At 44.4% G+C, this 20,788-nt stretch overlaps 1 protein-coding gene across 1 annotated transcript in view; it reads left to right on the top strand.

The window, feature by feature from the left end:
• The first annotated feature begins 1,832 nt into the window (after positions 1-1,832).
• The window catches only part of LOC147903220 (uncharacterized), a 32,321-nt gene continuing 13,365 nt past the window's right edge, over positions 1,833-20,788 (top strand). The window contains exons 1-3 of the mRNA XM_087372906.1: positions 1,833-2,068; positions 2,179-2,302; positions 9,358-9,520. Coding sequence (XP_087229032.1) covers positions 1,860-2,068; positions 2,179-2,302; positions 9,358-9,520 — 496 coding nt within the window. The 5' untranslated portion in view covers positions 1,833-1,859. The remainder of the gene's footprint in view (positions 2,069-2,178; positions 2,303-9,357; positions 9,521-20,788) is intronic.

The raw sequence follows: 20,788 nt of genomic DNA on the forward strand, positions 1-20,788 counted from the left end.
TGCTATCTTTTGGAAAGCAATAAAAAATGGCCTGACACATTCATATGAGCTAGGGATAAGATAGTTAGTGAGTATCTCGTCCCACGTTTGCTTGTTTATGTATGTCACCATTTTATTTTATTTCTAAATCCTCATGTAGAGAAATGAAATCTTTTCATCAACAAAGCAAAACCAATACAATACTTGCTATCTTTTGCAAATGCATTCGTATGAACTAGAGATAGGATATCTCCTCCCATGATTGCTTGTTTAACTATGTCACCATATTTATCTTTTATAGACCCTCATGTAGGTCCTATGCCAACATAATAAAAAGTCACTAGCATATCAACTCTATATTGTGTACAATGCACATCAACAAGAAGAAACGAAACATAGACATAATAGCAAGGATTTGCCATGTTTTGAATGGTTTTATGTAGAAACCATGTTTTGAAATTACCTTAGGGAGCAACAAGCTAAATATTGCTCAAAGGTGGCAAATCATAGATGAAAGTGCTTAAAGAATCTAAATGATCCAAATTTGTCAGTCATAATAATGCATTATTCTAGCATGGGAAGGTCCCTGGTTAAGAATGTAACTTGTTCAGCGTAATAATATGACCAGAAAAATAAAAATTACCTTGTCTAAGCAATCCAATTAGAGCCATCAATAATGCTACACATCATCTTGAAAAAATCACAAAAGAATAGAATTAAGATCCAATTAGTTGATCAATATAGTTTCCAACAAGTTAGGAGTCACGCAAAAAACCTGAAATAAACTTTAGCTCACGAAGTTTATTTACTTCAATGTATTATATCATGAATGCTCTTTCATAGGCACCTAAATCATGAGTGCTCTTTCATAAGCACCTGATGTGGGAGGTGGAAAAGAACTAAGCAGAAAATCACAATTTGATAGCTTGGTGCATGATGATAATCATGACCTTGTAGTTCGTAAGGAAAAGCTTTGTGTACGATGTTTGCCATTTTATGATATTGGTTTGGGTGAGCACACACAACAAATTGAGATGGAGCATTGTATGGCTAGACATTAATTTGATGATCCCATAGTGCCTAATCTAATGGTTTCCCACTTTGCTAGAGTTCCCTCACCCCTCTTAAGAAAGTCAAATGTGTTGGATGGCTACAATAAATAGGTGAGCACTCTAATGTTGGTATGGATTTGACCAATTCATGGCTGTGGTGGAAAATGGGCTTGTAGAGATTACCACATATAAACAATGCATGGATACACCTTTTCTTCATGCTGTCCGCTTTACTAAGAATTTCCACACGGCCTCAGTTACCCAACTCTACTATACAAGATTGGTATATACATTCTTATGCTCTAAGCTCTTATTATAGATATTATAAGTGTGTGAACAATGAAGGTAACCATCACAACATCATGTAAAGCTCTAGTGTGTGCCTATGCCCAATGATTATTACGACACTAGTGGATGAATGTCACTACAAAGGAAGCTACTACACTTGCTTACATCTATAGATGAGAATTGTCCTCCTTGAACTGACACGCTTTTCCAAGACAGCCTTCAAAGACTTTTATGGGTAGGGGATGCACCTAGCAGGGAAAAAGGAGGATTTTTGCATAGAAGTAGACTTAATGCACTGAAAGAGAAGCTTCGCTCACACCAAGAGGGAATGGTGGCGGAGAAGGAAGCCAAAATCCACACTAGTGGCAATAGCTCCAATCATTAGGAAGCCTCTTTACAACGCAATGGAAAGAAAGGTGATGAAGTAGGCATGCCAAGGACCCAAGATGATTATCAAAGCTGAGGTGGCAGGCTGTAGGAAAGATCATATGGCTAATAAGCGCCCACTACCCACATAATCTATTGCTTTTTGAGAGCGCCATGACGGCTATAATAGAAGCATCTCTCCCTCGTCAGTCCTTCGGGGTTCTTGGGAGCTACGAACTCAGCAGCCCGTTTTTGGCACGTTCAATTTATAGCCGTTCAGATCGTTTTTGCCTATCCAATGTTGCGAGTGGAGGAAGGTATACTGGATGCCGACTTAGGGTGCCAGTCTGGGGCAGCATTTCTTTCACGCATTTGCTCCCGCGGTGAGCTTTCTTCTGAGCTCCTGTGTCCTTACCTTTCAGCTTCGACTATCCTCTAGATCGCATTGCCGGTCATCTTCTGAGGTTCGTTTCGACTCTCTATATTACTGCAGAAATGAAGCAGGTTTGGTACTTGCGTCGGCTGTTCCAGCTGAACTTCCCTCGATAACGAGTGCAGCTCTTCTTGGTGTTTTTAGTATATTCGCCCTTCGGGCTTTTATATACTTCAGGCTACAGGTCTGTTTTGTTTTTCCGCATCGCCAATGGGCTTTTTTGGAGCAGTTCGCTATATTCATCCAGAAGCCAAGTTAATACAAAATTTAAATGTGTAATTGGGGGCAAAAAAAGGTAACTGGGCTTCCGCTTCGATTTTCCTCATGGTATGCATGGACTTATTGGTGTGCGCTTATTTCGGACTACCGATAAGGCCGTGGAAGTGACAGGGTTTGGACAACAGTAGGTGAATCAAATAAGAGAAGTTTTGAAAGGAATCCAAAAGCCACATAATACTTTCTAAGAAGGTCCAATCCTTTTATTCAGATGCCTTCTCGAAATCCAAAAGGAGGTTTACGAGAGCTGAGACTCTTGTTATGCTGAGTCCGTGGCCTCCGAGAAGGTGGATAGGCTATCTCGAGCAATTATACATTGGAAGGTTCTTCAGGGTCTCAAGCATCTCATCATCCGTGAAAGGGGCCTTGTAGCGAGAGATAGCCTAACTTACTCTAACTCCTGCTCACTACGTGAGCATGTTGCACTCAATACACAAGTGATGCTGTGGATGTGTGTGAGAGAATAAGGGGGAGAGAATATAGCGTGCCTCCGAAGAGGGAATATATGACTAAATGAATGAGACCAAAGGGCTGATACAGCTGTATGAAGGGATGAAACCCTCACTACCAAACTGTAATGGAAATGGAAGTATGGAGAGCAAGTGAATCCTCACTAAGATGATCCGTGTAGGTCCAGGTTGCTGCTGGGAGTCTTGGTTGCTGCTCTGAGCACTGAAGGCCCAAGTAGTGGATGAGAAATGAGGGACCAAGGGGCTGCCTTTCATAGGCCCCCTTGGGCCTGGAAAATGGCCGACTATTGCTGTAGGCTGCACCGTCTGGAGACTAGCCGACCAACCTGCTTCTCTACCCCGACCTGCCACGTGGCTTCTAACGTTGCGCCACGACCAGTCGACATCATCCGTGCCTGTGCTGACGTCATCATGCCGATGTGGTTGTTGCTGCTTGCATGGCAGCTTGATGACGGGGCCGCGCCTGTTGACGTGGCTGCTTGTGTGGCATTCCATGTATCCTGCTGTCCTGCGTGGACTGCTGATGTGGCTGCTTGTTGACTTGGCAGTCCACGTGGCAGTCCAGCATGCCATGGGCTGAAGATGCTTGGCTTGCATGGCTGCCTGATGACGTGGTTGCGCCTGCTGCTGACGTGGTTGCCTGCATGGCAGTCCACGCGTCCTGTGTAGACTGTTGACTTGGTTGCTTGCGGACTTGGCAGTCAACATGGCAGTCCAGCATGCCACGGGCTGTGGATGCGGGTGACATCCCCTTCTGCTGAAACTCGAACTAGTACATGAAAGGGGCCTCCCATCATGCTGAAGGAGGTTCTTTAGGAACTGAATTCCCGGGTCTGGTGCTATCTTCTGGTAAGGATATTGGCTGTGGGTTAGTGCACTAGGATGATGCTCCATTTGGTTTTCCTCAATGTATAGGTGAAAGGGACCGAGGAGGATTTGTTTTAAGAGAGATATCCTGGTCCTGCTGTAGTACTGTGTTCTACTGAGTCTTGACTCGAGCCCTCTGAATCACTAAAATCAAAGGTCGAGGTGGAACACCTCTAAGCCAAGAAATGAAACACCTCTAAGCCAAGCAATGAACATGGACCCATGGCCTAGGATCTTGACATCCAAGCCTTGGTTCTGATAATCTGGTCGGACTTTGAGCTGGTGCCACCATTGTGTCCCCAAGATGATGTCCGTTGCCTACGTATGTGCGACCCTGAGTTGCTGACAATTTACCAACTCTGAGATCATCAGAGTGGCTGAAGCTACCTGCATGCCGCTCTCTATCTGTTGCCTTGGAAATGCACCATTCAAGGCCATCGGTTCCATTGGCATCAGAGTCAATTGAGCCTGCTTCGCTTCTTTGGTGGAAATGATGTCCTCTACACTGTCTGAATCTGCTCGGATAAGGACCTTTTGCCCACCAATCTGTCCATAGAACTGAAACATATTGGGAAACTGACGAGGATCCCCCTTTTGCTGATTTTCAAGCTCCTTGATGACCACTGAGGTTGTCTGTTTACGAGTTGAAGCTGTAGGTGAACCACTTGACGCGGCTCCTACTGCTAGAAGCTTTTGGTAATGCGGGCAATCTTCCTTAATATGGCCGGCACATGACAATCGAAGCATCGGTTCTCTTTGGCATAGAGTGCTTGTGTCACTACATCCAAGTACCCTCTATAGCCGTTGCTGTGCTTCGCCATCCAGCTCTTGTTCTGCTGCCCATTCCCACCATTACCTGGCGTGGAATCCTGGGACTTCTTACTTTTGACCTGCTTGGATCCTTGACCCTTGTGCATGAGCTCAAAGTTCCGAGCAAGCTTGTATGCACACTCATAATCCCGTTTGACATACCACTGGATGTGTGTACATAGCCCATGGAGAAATTTGCTTAGCTTCAAACTTTCCTCTAGCTGCAACTGTATAAACACCTGAGTGAATTTGTTGGCATAATGATTCGTCATCTCGGTGTCCCCTTGGCATAGCTCGTAGAACTGACTCTGGAGTGTGTCCAGGTATTGGGGTGGTAGGAACCAAGATCATAGATCTTTCACGAATTCGGTCCATCTGGTAAAGAGGTGTTTCCTCGTCTGCATCATACTGGTCCTTCTGCCACTTGAGCCACCAGTGGCTTCCGACTGCTCCTGTCTGCTCCTCTTTGCCGAGTTGCTGGATACTTGAATGCCCCCCCAAGGGGGTCCTTTTATAGGCCTCTAGGGGCCCCAAAATTCCTGACTGGCCAGCCCTATTTTGGCCGACTCAGTCTGGCTAAAATCCACCCCCACAGCTCCCCAAATATGGGACTGTGGGCTGCCCTTTTTGGGCTGTGTGCTGGCCGACTCTGTTGGCCAGCCAACCAGCTTGTGGGCCCTAAATAAGGGCAGGGTGCTGCCCTTCTGCAGCCCCTCCCTTGCTGTAGTACCTGGCACACTGGTGCTTCTGTCAGGCCCTCCTGCAGGCCTTCAACCTGCCCATAGACCTGCTCATCCCAGGCGCTTCTGGCCCGGAATACATCTATTACCTGCTGCTCCAGGTCTGCCCTCTTGCAGGCCCGTTTCATCCCTTGGATGCCCCGCCATCTGCACTGTCTGTGGCGCCATCTGTTGCAGTCTTCATTTCCTGTGAGGTGCTGCCCATGTAGCAGCCCCCCCTCTCTCTCTCTCTCTCTCTCTTTTCTGGGCATTTTCTGCCCTAGGTCTCCCCCCCCCATGCTCTCCTCATTTGGGGGCTTACAGATGGGGAGGTGACCTTTCCAACATTGTAAGCTGGTTGCAACACCTTTGGACCCTGACTTCCATTTCTCCTCTGAGGATATGACTAATCCATTTGATGCCTCTCTGTATCGGCAGGCTGTTGATTGCCTGATTTATGTCAGACTCGGCCTGATCTGCAGTATGCAGTTTCACAGTTAAGTAGGTCCACGCACAAACCCAATACACAGCATTGGCAGGCAGCAGGGAAACGTGGTTTCCGATACTTGAGAGGCAATGTGCATGTCGCACCATAAAAGTGATGTGCGATCCTTATGAATGACAGGATTGTCCCGCAATAGCCAAAACACTTTGGCTGTCAGTGTAGATGGTAGCAGAAGATGTCTGGTTGACATCAAGATCTGCAAGGAGCTTACAAAGAAAGATACACTCTATAGTATCTGTAAAGGCTGCCATGTACTTAGCCTCACAGCCAGAAGTAGCAACTGTAGGATGATTCTTGCTGAACTAAGGAACGCATGAAGCCCAAGCATGAAATAGTTGCCACTGTGAGACACCTCATGTCATAACAACCAGCCAAATCACTGTCCAGAAAAGCATGCATCACTAATGAAGATGTATTATCATAGAGAAGCTCCAAATGGATACTTCAGCCATTCTTGGAGGGGGTTTCCATGGTGTGAGCCTTGTAGGCTAGTTAGGAACAGTTAGTACAATTAGTACTGGTCCTAGTTAGTACACTTAGGACATTAAGTCCTAAGTTGGGCCATATAGGCTACACTTGGATTTTCATTGAGTGCCTATTTGCAAGTAGACTCCATTGCATTCCACATTTCATGCTCATTGCTTCCCACTCAACACCACCCGCATTGGTACCTACACTTGTATGCATGCACTTGTGTCAGTGCCTACTTGTGCAAGGTCATGTGGACCACCTTCATCTCTCTCTTTGTATGATAATATCAAATGCCTCATGTAAAATGGGGTGGCTCCAAAGAGGAAAGCAATTTCTCCCTTATGAGCAAGGAAGACATTGCTAGGGATCAGAAACATGAAAACAGTCTTACACTTTTCCCTCCATCCGTGTGGATGCACAGCAGTCGAAAGAGAGCCACAATACTCACACATACTCTTGTGAGAGACAGACCAGGATACCTCATGACTTCCATAGTGTCCAGCCAAGCACCTCTTCAGCACTGTGATCTTGGTATTGTGGATATTTAAAGGGTAGAAGTATGTTGTAGTAGCAGGCTGCTCCAGAGAAGAGAGAGGAGGGCAAGTCTTAGAGAGGCCTGGAGATGAATGGGCAAAGGAGCCAACACTGCAAGGGAGCAGAAGTAGGCTGTAGTATCAAGAGTGAAAATGTTTCCAAGGTTCAAGAGGGAAGAGCGCAAGAGAGGGCAGGGCTGGAGAGATGTAGTAGGTAGTATGGAGGGCTAAGAGGTAAAGTAGGGTTTGAGGGAACAGTATGAGAGGGAGAGCAATTGGGGAGCAAAGGCTGTAAGATGGCGGCAACAACGGGAAGAAATCAAAGCAGCAAATGGGAGGAGGTGGCAGCCCATGCAAAACGACAAAAAACAATGCATTTTCAGGGCTGTTTGTCTGAAATGCTAAAATGTTTCAGGGCCTGAAACATTTCAGCGTTCAGTTGGCCTACAATGCGTTTCTATATGACTCTAAGCATGATGTGATTGCAAAGTATGTGACAGTAAGTCATCAAGGTTGGCTGGCCACCGATGCCACTATCTTGTTACAATGCTGCCTCTGACTTGATGCCACTATCTTGTTACAATGCTGCCTCTGACTTGGTGCCTCTGCCTCTGACTTGGACGTATCGTGACATGGAAACAGCAAGCCAAAAGGTTGGCTAGACGATTGTGAAGCCATGGCCTCACTAACATGGTAACTGGAAGGGTAAATAAGCCAACAATGTTCATGGGCAGGCTCATAGCCAAGCTCATAGAGAGCCACATACGATGAGGTTGACCACGGATAGATGGCTCCATCTTGTATTTATGAATTGGCATTGGAGAGAATGCATAATCAAACCCTTTAGGTTGTTAGTATCTGCAAAAGCCACCTTGTGGTACAAAGAATGCATCACAGCTTGCACGCTGATCCTCATGCTGGGGTGCAAGCTGCTTGCCTTTGTCCTCAAGTGTATCGGTTGCGATCTACTAAATCCCTGCTTGAACTAGGACCATTTGCTGGCAAATTTGCTTGCCATGCTGTTGGACAATGCCTCCAAACAGTGAGCCTGTGCACGTGCCGATGCAAAGACACAGGACAGGATACACCCCCGAGCCACTTGAAGATGCTCCCACTATGGTAGGCACTTGCTTGTGCTAAGCAGCCTCCAATTGTGCATCACTACCTGACAAGGGCTCATCTAAAGTTTGAGGTGCGCATTTAGGTGGAATGGTACTTTCACAGTCCCCCAAAAGAAAAATGCTAATGTGTAGCTAGGTACCTACAAGACAAGTCCCCAACTGAAAACATGACTATCTCACAAATACAGTAATCTAGACTCCACTCCACCATCAAAATATGAGTTGCCTCCCTAGTCTCATAGACCGTATGCCTGTGGCTTGCCACCTTTCTGGACAGTCTGTGCCCTTGTTTCCTCGCGTCTTGTGTTTGCGTCATGCATTCTTTTGTGATCCAGCTGCATTCTTCGTTAATGAAAATCTCTTGCTTTTGACCTCAAGTATGTTGAACTTGATAACCATTGTTGGCTTATTTGAGGAACCCTTTATCTCCTGATCTTGTAATTCGTAATCCCCAAAGTATGTGAGGCAAAAGAATTGGCTGTTTGGAATTGTGACACCTCCTTGCATTTGCATATCTTCCCTCTCTAGACAGTTCTACCCATGATTAAGGCTCCTTCTCTATCTAATATTTCAGCCCGTCTAGCTCTTTCGTTATTTCTTCTTGGTTCTGGTGAAACCTGATTTTAATTTCAACATACATTCTGAAAAGACATGCTAAATTTGCATCTTGTATTGCTGGATTCCCATTGCACAGGTGTTGTATTTGGGCATCAAGTACATTGATTTCTTAATTTTAATTGTCATTTTATTTACGGCATGATAATCTGTGCACAGTTGCATAGATCTCTGTTTCTTATTTTTTCAAAGAACTGGGGCAGCCTAGAGCAAACTACGGGCCAAATCTGCCTTTCTAAGATAATTTGAATATTGCCGCCTGGTTAAAATCCATTTTAATGAAGGTGTCATCATTCTTTGATCTAAAGTTGAAGAGGATGAGAGAGTCAATGAGTTTGTGCATCTCTTTGTCCGATGTGCAGAATGGGACGTTATGGCATTTGACCAACTTGAGGTCTTCTATTGATCTGAGAAGTTTTTGGCATAGTTTATGACTTAGCTGGCTCATTTTCAGTTGCCCTTAATTGCTCTCTAGTTTTCTCTTAAATTTCGAGGGTTAAAAAAGATTTTAAAAAGACTGTAATGCGAGTTGAGAAACTTTCAAGCTGAATACAAGAACCAGCTTGGCATCAACCAAATTCCTTTTTACATCACTATAATGAAGATCCTCCTCCTCCTCCTCCTCTTCCTGTTCCACCTTGTATTGATAATTCTAAATGTTGTTGACCTTGTCTGGACTGTATTGTTTTCTTTTAGTTTCCACATTGTTTTTATAGTCGAGTGCTTCTTATACACTACATAAACACTTTTCTGAGTAAATAAAATTTCTTGTCCACCTTTTTCTTCATATTGTATTCATATGCTGTCCTGTTGTCTTCTTAATACTTATTGCTAATCTGTTCCAAAATGCAGTACATCATTGCAGCCATGCTGGGAAGGTATGTTCCAAGAGGTGGTTGCAGAGTCCTGGATCTCAGTATTCATGAGGGAAGGAACTTGTATTACTATCCAAATGATGTTGCTGAAGTCGTGGCTATTGCTGACCAGAAGAACTTTGAAGTCGTGAAAAATCAAGGTATTGCTCAACATTTGAAAATGGCTCGACAAGAAGCCTGTATGGAATGAGTCAATTGTATAATCTGCAAGGGCTTCGTTTATGTTCTTATGAAAGCTTCTTGAGAGAGTTTTTGAAGTAATTTTGAAGACAAAATTAAGTTGCACACATTCCCCCCCAATCGTAGTTGTGCTGAAGAAAAGCAGCTAGTTGAGAGTCTGCGCAGACTACTGGAAGCTCAATGAACAGATAATCAAGACCGTTGGACTCCTTATTTGGTGGCTAACAGGTGGGACATGGACCCTATATATCAAACAATGATATGATGTAGATGATCACAAAAATCATTTATCTTGCAAGAGTACATGCAAGGTGACTAATACAAGAGATAAGGCCTGGTATGCCCTTATCTCCTTGATCTACAGTTCTTTTTCTAGGTGTGAGATAGGGAGCTAGTAGGTAGTTATGTTAGGCTCTGCCTAAACAGCCCAATTTACACGTGCTATCCTTTGGGTGCCGTATCGGAGCATAACAAACTCTCTACTTATGGTAGAACTTGTGACAGGGGGCAAGGGGGTGCTTGTAGGTTTGTGTATGCATGCATAGTTGCAGTTGCTTAGAATTGGTGTCTATCTCGAGGGGAGTGAGCCCAAGGCCATGAAGAATTGACTCATGTGGACAATGCGATATTCCAACGGCTGTCAGGAGAAGTGGTGACCTGTGGCAATGGTGGTTCTTGTGGGGTATGGGGCCATAGCAGTTGTTGGTTGCAGCTAGAAGGTATTGATTCCAACATCTCTCTCTAGGATGATCTTGTGGCTACATGGACACTGGTTGGTGATTGAGAAGATTCCCTTTGAATGCTTGCAACGTGGGCGGTTGGAGTAGTGGCTGTGGTACTTGATGATGATATATATTGGTGTGAATGCAAGGTCTTATTTTGACATGTGGCCTCATTGTTATTATGTAGTCCATGGTATCAACCTATGGAGGAGGGGATTATTGAGACATAGGTCGCACCCCTTACTCTCGGGCCTAGCAGCAATTTGCCCCATAGGCGCTTGAGGCACATGTACAAAGGAGCTAATACATAATCCCACATGCAAATTGACTAATACTCTATCCTAAGATATAAGGGCTAATATGCCTCTCTCTCCTCAACTTAGATGCCCTAACAAGTGTCGTCGTCCTTTTGATATGCATTCTTCTTCTTGCACTCCCTTACCAAGTGTTCATGTTCATCACAGTAGAAACATTTATTTTTCTCCTTTTCCCTTTATCTTAAGACTCCTCCTTGCTTATATTTTTATTGTCCTTCTTGGGATTACCCTTGCTAGGCCTGCCCATACCTTTTGCCCTTCGTAGTGTGAGAAGTGCAGCGGAAATGAACATAAATGGAGAGAGAGAGCACATCTCACACACTCCATAGTGAGAGGAGGAGAAAGAAACAAGAGAACTGCAAGTGATCTCTGGCAAAAGCCCCTCTACACTTGGGGGAAAACATATGCACAACAGGTTGCTCAAGAGCTCCAGAGGATTGCTCAACAGCCACAACCAAGAGATTAGAAATGAGGGCTGAGGGGGGGCCTATAGAGAGGCAACAAAAGCTAGACCAAGAGACGATGCTTCTCCAACACAAACAGATGTTGGCCGCTATGCAGGCAAGTTTGAGCCTAGCAGCCATCATCGCCACAGCTTCGTCATCGACAAAGGTAACACCACTCACTCGGTCCACTCCAAATTTTGTTAAGTATGATGGTAAGTGTGACCATTCAGCAATTTTGCAATTTATTCATTAGTTTGTAGCTCATTTCCCGTTAGCGCGGATTCAAGATGAGCAAGACAAAGTCCACCTCGCAGCCCCTCATCTTATGGGTGAGGCGGTGACTCGGTGGCAACATTGGGCTAGTAAGCATACTGACTCAACAACGTTTAAGACAAATTTCATTTGGGCAACGTTTGTGGCCGACCTCAAAGCCTGTTTTCTCCCACCCCAATATATGCTTAACTTGGAGGATGAGTTTTCTCGTCTCTCCCAGAATGGTTTGCCTGTGTTGACATACAGTAACAAGGTCATCACGCTGGCGTAGTAGTTGGGCGTAACGGAGAGCACCAAGATGAAGCAATTCATTCGAGGATTGGACACCAACGTCTGTTATACCATTCGGAACTTCGACTTGTCAGATTATGAGTGGGCGCTGACTCGCGCATAGAATCAAGAGATGATGCTAAACAAGGGAAAGCCCAAGCAGGTCCAGAAAGATTCCAAAGCCCCGCAAAAGTCAAACAACATAGCAGGTAAGGATCCGAATCGACAACCAGTTTTTTCCTTTGGATCTGCCAGATTATAATGTCCAAACAAAATACATATTGATAACATATTGCCACCTGAGTCAGCGGGAACTCCTTGTGGCTTGAGGTCCTGCCTGAAAGCTTGCCTCGATGAAAGACTCCCTTCCTATTGCACTTGACCAGTAGGTACTGTTGCGACAAACAAGCAAGCAAGCAATCCTCCATCTGGATCCGGAAAGCTGGCCGGCAGCGCATCCTGCCTTGTGCTACTAGAAGGCTAGAGTATACATCGTTGCGACAGTAACACTGTCTAACTGGGTACTGATCTCCTCACTGTTCCTTTGGGGACACTGTCGCCGCCAATAATGACCTTTCTGGCCAAAGCAATTACATGTACAGGATGCCTTGAGTGCTTCTCGTTCTTCTACTATTGACTGCTTCTGTCCTTTCTGCTCATCTGACAAAGCCTTAGGTAGTCTTTCATAGGTACGATCTTTAAATCGCTTCTCCAGGTCAGGCACCATTGGGACCAATTCCTCCTAGGTCAATGCATTCATCCTTCCACTTGTGGTCAAGGACGAATAAAAAGCCCCCCATACTGAGAGGATAACTGGGACGAGAGTTATGGCCATGTCCTCGGACGATATATCTGCTTCCCTGCCCGGAGGATCTCTTGTTGAATATCTTGTAACTTGTTGGTGTGCTCCCGTATCGATGAAGACTTCTTGGGATCCAACCAAACGCAGATACTCTTGGCCATTGTCATGTGCTTCACGTGATCAATCACCTGAGGAGTACAACTAAGGAAAATAAATGATCTTACCCTTGCATTGACATGGTCCTAGAGCTGAGATAGGGACTCGGCCTCCTTTTGCTCCAGGATGCCAAGATTGGATGCACGGGGATCGGGTTTGGCAACTCCTATCAATATGAAATCTGCCAAATCATATGACTGTAACACAGACTCCCTCATTATCCGCCAGACTCTGTAGTTGAGTTCATCCAACTGACGGTCAATCAGGAACGTGGGCAAAATTGGGATTTTTGTCTTGTTCTCTGCCATCTCGAACAAAGAGAGAGCTGAATTGAAAGAGAAGGTGGATGAGACAGAAGCTGACAGCCCAATTTACTTTCACTCCTCGCTATCCGTCCCTTGAGAACACACCTCTGATCTGAAAAATCCCTTCAAAGTTGGCCCTTGCTGGGCACCCGAACAGTCCACTCCTTGCACACGCTCCTCCTCAAAGACATCTCCGAACAGCACCCTAAACCTGCTCTCTGTATGCTGGCTCAACACTCCCTCCGCTCCTTGAGTCTCTAGCTAACTGTGGCTCTGATACCATGTGAGAATTGCAGTGGAAATGAAAAGAAATGGAGAGAAAGAGAGAGAGAGAGAGAGAGAGAGAGAGAGAGCACCTCACACACACCACACTGAGGGGAAGAGAGAAACAAGAGAATTGCGAAGTGATCTCTGGCAAAAGCCCCTCTACACCTGGGGGGAAACCTCTGCACAAAGGCTGCTCGAGCTCCACAGGACTGCTCAACAGCCACAACCAAGACATCGGAAATGAGGCTGAGGGGGGCCTATAAATAGCCCCCAGCCCCTCCCTAGTCGTCTGGTAGCCCAGGGCTGACTCTTAAGTGGGCCCACTGCAGCACCTAGGGCTGGGCACACAGCCCTACAAATGGGCTCCTAGGGGGCCGACCCCCTGACCTACAAGTAGGGCTCCACAAGGCCCTATATCAGGGCTGCACCCCTGCTCAGCTGAACACAAGCCCTTTAGGGCCGACTGGTAGCCCTGCAAGAGCGCCAACTGGCTGCTCTCCTACATGCCCTATAAGTGCTGCCCACACAGCCATCTGCTGCCTCGAATGGGCTTAGCCTTCTCCTTTAGTGCTAGCCTTCGTCATGGTTGAGTCTACCCTTAACCTCCGGAATGCCGACAGAAACTCAATACGAAGACTTTGTATAAATGGATGCTCAAGTATGTGTGGGCGTGTGGATTTGTAAGTGTGAGCATATTTTTATGCTATGGTCTACACCCACTATTGGGCGTTGATGACGTCAGTGGGAGTGTCATAGCAGCTAGTCCTTGCTATGCGTGATGGAGTTTATGGTTTTTAACCTTATGAGTGACTATCATGAGATTGAAATTGCACTATGTTGTGTTTTTAGAGGATGTGTTTGGGAGTGTTCCTGGATTCATCTAGGTATATGCTTTTGCCGTATTAGCGGACATGCAAATTTCACCTTGTGAATTTTTCGTCCATGTTGCGGTCTGTTGGTAGTGCAAAAATTCTTTTCATCTTAAATGGTGCGTTGCCCTATCAGCTAGATTTAGATGCTCGTTTGGGAGAGACTAGAATGAATTCGTTTAGACTTCACAAGGAGTTGTAGCTTGAATGAAGAGATTTTGGAATACTTTTTGATTAGCTGTTATGCTTAAGCTGAGGTAACGTGACCTCGGAAGGGTCAGTAGACATTTTTCCTCTAGAGGATCAATGTTTGTATTATATTTTATTGGGCTTCATGTAACTGGTCAAAGGAATCAATGTCAAGGTCCTTGATGAGGGTGACAAGGCATTGACTAGATGGGTCTAAGGCTATGGGTCTTAAATGCATTAAATGTGTAAATGTGCCTAGGGGCAAGTGAATTAATCGATATCCCAAGAGAGGGATATATAATGATGCATTTAAGAGGTACCCTAGAATGATGCCATGTGGCAGACTAGATCCATCTAGGAAATTGTGGGCTCTGTGGTCTAAGCATGCAGGTACTTCAATGTGTATGAGTTTTTTGGAGCTTGCTTGGCTACGGAGGTTGGCTGGATGGAACAATAAGCATGCCATCGCTTGTGAATTCAAGAATTGCTTTCAGATTTTGAGTGAGAGATTTTAAGCTTAACATTAGCCTTCTCCTTTAGTGCTAGCCTTCGTCATGGCTGAGTCTACCCTTCACCTCCGGAGTGCTGACAGAAACTCTGTACGAAGACTTTGTATAAATGGATGCTCTAGTATGTGTGGGTGTGTGGATTTGTATGTGTGAGAGCATATTTTATACTATGGTCTACACCCACTGTTGGGCGCTGATCACGTTAGTGTGGATGTCATCATAGCTAGTCCCTGCTATGTGTGATGGTGTTTATGGTTTTCAACCTTAGGAGTGACTAGATTGAAACTGCACTATGTTGTGTTTTTAGAGGAAGTTTGGGAATGTTCTTGGATTGATCATGTTAGTGTGGATGTCATCGTAGCTAGTCCCTGCTATGTTGATGGTGCTTATGGTTTTCAACCTTACGAGTGACTAGATTGAAACTGCACTATGTTGTGTTTTTAGAGGATAAGTTTGGGAATGTTCTTGGATTTATCTAGGTATATGTTTTTGCCGTATTAGCGGACATGCAAATTTCACCTTGTGAAGTTTTCGTCCATGTTGCGGCTTGTTGGTATTGCGATAATTCTTTCTATCTTAAATGGTGCGTTGCCCTATCAGCTAGATTTAGAGGCTCGTTTGGGAGAGACTAAAATGAAATTGTTTAGACTTCACAAGCAGTTGTAGCTTGAATGAAGAGATTTTGGACTACTTTTTGATTAGCCTTCGTCATGGCTGAGTGTGCCCTTCACCTCCAGAGTGCTGACATAAATTCTGTACGAAGACTTTGTATAAATGGATGCTCAAGTATGTGTGGGTGTGTGGATTTGTATGTGTGAGCATATTTTTATACTATGGTCTACACCCACTGTTGGGCGCTCATGACGTCAGTGGGGATGCCATAGTAGCTAGTCCCGGCTATGCATGATGGAGTTTATGGTTTTGAACCTTATGAGTGACTATCATGAGATTGAGATTGCACTATGTTGTGTTTTTAGAGGATGAGTTTGGGAATGTTCCTAGATTCATCTAGGTAAATGCTCCACTGGGCCGACTCCTCTTGCCCTGTGCGCCTCACAACGGGGCTGGTGCTTGGCAGCAAGTGGACCTGGAAGGACCTTTCTCTCCTACTCTAACCTCACAGGGGGCGGGCACACCCACAACATAGGCCCTCTCTCATCGACCCTAGCCTCACACTGGGCCGCACACCCACAAGCACTGGCCCTCTCTCACTAAGGTTACATGAGGACATGTTGACCTCCAATAGCTAGATGCTATACATGCATTGTCATCTTTTCCTTGAACATCTTTGCTGTTGTCATCTTGCTGTCAAATCTTTTGAAGCTTCATGGAACCTTGATCAGCAAGAGCATCACTAGTGCATGCATATCCACCATTTGGCCCTGTTTACCAAGTGGTGTTTGACGACCTTGACCGTATGTCCTTCCTCCATCCTTATTGTAAACAATTGGTTTTGAAGATTGAGCACACTTGTGGAGTTGCTCGTCTCATATGTCTCCTTCATAGTAGTCTAGGTTTAAAGATCTGTGTTTGCTAATTGGATGTAAGGGACTACCATTGTCCCAATAATTATGGAAAGTGCCTTGGCATCCTTGTCTTCCCACCCTTTAACCTCTCCTAAGTCTGTATGTGTTACAATCTTGCATGTAACATCAACCATATATTTAGGCTTGAGGTTCAAAACCACAGTGATCTTCCAAATTCTCCTTGCCACCAATGGCTCCGAATCTTCACCTTGCACAAGGAATAGCTGGTTTTGCCGATTTGTCTACCTCATTGAAGTTAGGAATAGGCATATGCAAAGCCATAAGAAGATGGGAAAGTGGAACAAACTGACATTGGATACCTTGCCCCAAATTTGGCACAAAGGCACCCTCAACTTATAGTTGTCTTCAATTGAACAAATGCCTGTTTCCTTCAGTTGTTGGAGTAGATTTCTTGACTAAAACATCTGCATTTTGATATCATGTGAGAGAGTACAACATCAAAACTCTATGATCCTTGCAACGGATTAAGGATCCTCACGATTCTACATCTTACTGATAACATGTGCGCACACTCAAGTTTAGAATATACAAAGGTACATATGCAAGCCAAAATGTATTACAATGCATGGAATGGTCAAGTACAAGAGAAGCTCCATGTAGACAGCTAAAGTATTACTCTCACACAAGCTTCAAAACTGAGCTCAAGGCAACTGCCAAGATCTGCTTCTAACTCATCTGGTACTCTGTCCTCTGCATTCCTTCAGAGGATTTTGCATATCAGTGAGAATGGGCCAAAGGTCTTCGAAAATGGCATATAATGTAAATGATGTTTTGGAGTTCTCACCCAGGAGGTTAAGTTAGATGGTACCAACTATTCTGGTGAAGCTTTATGGTAAAAAATCTGTTGGTTGCAAAGAATTTATGGGGATATGTCAATGGGGATGAACCTTGTCCTGCAGATATCGCACATGCCACAGTAGGCAGAGGTGGACATCAAGCTGTTGGAGTGTGGACAGCAGCTGCAGAATCTCTAGCTCCCACACAAGATCAGAGGAGGTGAGATTCATGTGATGCTCAAGCCTTTATATCAGTCGAGATCCCCCTCACATCTATTCATGCAGGACTTTGCAACGTGCATGGAGATTCTTGAGACCATGTATCAGGCCAAGAATGAGGCAAGAGTTTCTTTTCTCAAGAAGGAGCTTGAGAATTTAAAGGTGACATCATGGCTGATCATCTTAGAAAGACGTGAGACCTACAGAACTTTTCACACTTCTCTTACTTTGTCTTTGAGGGGTAATGCTCACCATGACGAAGGAGAAGGCAGAAATCCAAGTTCTTTTCAGACAAAGCCTACTTCAGGACAGCAGTCAAATAAAGCAAATGTTGATGCAGGGCATCCCAATGAAATGCCACTACTGTAAAAAGCTAGGTTACTATACACGTGAATGTAGAAGAAAAGTAGAAAGACTCAGGTTTGGTTGTTGATTCCTCTACTGCTATAAAGCTGATGATTCGGCTAACTTTGTGCAGGATGAGTGGGCTTTGTTGGTTTGCAGCTATGATGCATCACATGAGCACATGTCCCTGAATGTGAATGAAAATTAGTCACGTATGTTACTTTGAGTGGAGCTTCATGACATATCACCTCTAGGAGGGATTTGTTCAGGTCTTTGAGGGCTGATCCAGCTGGTTAAAAGGTCGCTTGTGCTAATAATTTTGCCTATTGAGTTTAAGCCATAAGTGACATAACTCGTACTGCTGCTGATGGTAAAGGTTTGTGCATTTCAGATGTGTTATTTGTGCCAAGTATGAAGGAAAATCTGTTCAAGTACAAGAGAAGCTCCATGTAGACAGCTAAAGTGTTACTCTCACACAAGCTTCAACTGCCAAGATCTGCTTAACTCATCTGGTACTCTTTGTCCTCTGCATTCCTTCAGAGGATTTTGTATATCAGTGAGAATGGGCCAAAGGTCTTCGGAAATGGCATATATATGTAAATGATGATTTTGGAGTTCTCACCCAGGAGGTTTAGATGGTACCAACTATTCTGTGTGAAGCTTTATGGTAAAAAATCTGTTGGTTGCAAAGAATAGGGATGAACCTTGTCCTGCAGATATCGCACATGCCACAGTAGGCAGAGGTGGACATCAAGCTGTTGGAGTGTGGACAGCAGCTGCAGAATCACACAAGATCAGAGGAGGTGAGATTCATGCGATGCTCAAGCCTTTATATCAGTCGAGATCCCCCTCAGATCTATTCATGCAGGGCTTTGTAACGTGCATGAAGATTCTTGAGACCATGTATCAGGCCAAGAATGAGGCAAGAGTTTCTTTTCTCAAGAAGGAGCTTGAGAATTTAAAGGTGACAGCATGGCTGATCATCTTAGAAAGACCCAGGATCTTCAAGAGCAGCTCCTAAGTATTGATGAAGTCATTCCTGAGAAGGACCTGATCTCGAGGATATTGTGAGACCTACAGAACTTTTCACACTTCTCTTTCTTTGTCTTTGAGGGGTAATGCTCAACTCCTGAAGTTCGAGGAGCTAGTGAGTTTATTGTTGCAAGAGGAACAAAGAAGGAAGAATAAATCTTCCTCAATGCATGGCAATGATAAGGCATTTGGTGCCATGACAAAGGCGAAGGCAGAAATCCAAGTGCTTTTCAGATAAAGCCTACTTCAGGACAGCAGTCAAATAAAGCAAATGTTGATGCAGGGCATCCCAATGAAATGCCACTACTGTAAAAAGCTAGGTTACTATAAACGTGAATGTAGAAGAAAAGGAGAAAGAATCAGGTTTGGTTGTTGATTCTTCTACTGCTATAAAGCTGATGACTCGGCTAACTTTGTGCAGGATGAGTGGGCTTTGTTGGTTTGCAGCTATGATGCATCACATGAGCACATGTCCCTGAATGTGAATGAAAATTAGTCACATATGTTACTTTGACAGCGGAGCTTCAAGACATATCACCTCTAGGAGGGATTTGTTCAGGGCTGATCCAGCTGGTTAAAAGGTCGCTTGTGCTGATAATTTTGCCTATTGAGTTTAAGCCTTAAGTGACATAACTCCTACTGCTGCTGATGGTAAAGGTTTGTGCATTTCGGATAAGTTATTTGTGCCAAGTATAAATGAAAATCTGTTCTCAGTTTTGTCTTTGCAAAGCAAGGTATGCTGTAAACTTTAAGGATGATAGATGCATAGTTAGGGATAGAGAGAAAGACTACATGATAGTCACGTCTAGCATTGAACCAGGGCTTGTATAATTTGGTCTCTTTTGAGAAAAGGGGCAGGATGCATGTATGGTTGCTATAGCATCTATGTTTGCCTTGTATCAGGCAGAGTTATGGCACGCTAGGTTTGGGCCTGTGAATTATGGGAGCCTAATGCTGTTATAGATACATGGTATGGTACAGAATATGCCTCATGTAAAGATGCCACCAAAGCATGTGTGTGAAGGGTGCTTCTGGGCTAAAATACACAGGAATACTGCTCCAAAGGATGGGTCAGTAAGAGCTGTTAAGAAATTGCAGCTCATTCACAGTGATGTATGTGGTCCATGTGGACACCATCTTTTAAAGAATCTATATTTTGTAACCTTTATAGATCATTTCTTCATATTTTCTAGAAAGCAACGTTCCAACTTCATGAAAAGTTGTATAGTTATGTTAGCCTTTCAACCCACAATAAATTCCTTAGCTGGATTCAAGTCTGAATATGCCTCTAAGCTAGTCGAAAGCCCTAAAACCCAATTCAGCCTCTTCTGAGCAAAACCAGCATAATTTGCACGTTTCTCGATCTTTTCACTGCTTTTTGTCACTAGAGGTATCTAATGAAGTTTGTGGAAATCCCCTGTTGTAACTTTTGTCGCATAAATTTGGCACAAGTAAAAATGACTTTCTAATGGATTGGCCAATGGAGAGAGAATTTGGGAAATCATGAAGGAATTTCTCGTGGAGTGGACCTCAAAACACGAGCTATACAGCAAGAACAATTTGCTTTGGGCATTGAAAGTTTATTGATGCCTCCTCATGGCATTAAGCTCCTCTTCCTTGTGATAGACTTACACCTTTGGAGGCAGGGATGCAAGTATGAAATATGAGGTAGGATCTGATATTAAATGAAAGCGCAAAGGAGTATAAGAGATTAGAGAAACAAGACACAAAGAAGGCAAGCCATGCTCCCCATTTCTTTTGTTGTGTGGAGGATCAAGAACCTGATTAGGGGCTTTGTGTATCCTCCTCTTTCATCTCACAAGTGGTTATGGTCATTAGTTCTTGGACAGTGATATGGGGGAAAAATCGCAACACCTCGCGTATATGAAATGACTTTGTAATTACCTGAAGCCGTGCTCACCTTGGATCATATACATGGCATGCCATTGTGCTCCACTCAATGACTCTATGGGTGTGATCAAATTGCACCCATGATAGGCCAAGGTCCATTGCCACTATGCCTCATGTGGTTTACCAGATCCACTTCAGAAGAAGGGCCCACGGTTGAAATCTTGAACAAGAAGCACTTGTCATTGTGATTAAACAAAACGCTAGGATGCTTCTCCCTAAGGTAGGCATTGTTGTGTTAAAGTCATATGTTGATATTAATAAAGGCTACTTCCA

Source organism: Dipteris shenzhenensis, chromosome 3, assembly GCF_047967505.1.
Source record: "Dipteris shenzhenensis isolate YYH24624 ecotype China chromosome 3, Dip_SZ_1.0, whole genome shotgun sequence".
NCBI classification, from domain to species: Eukaryota; Viridiplantae; Streptophyta; class Polypodiopsida; order Gleicheniales; family Dipteridaceae; genus Dipteris; species Dipteris shenzhenensis.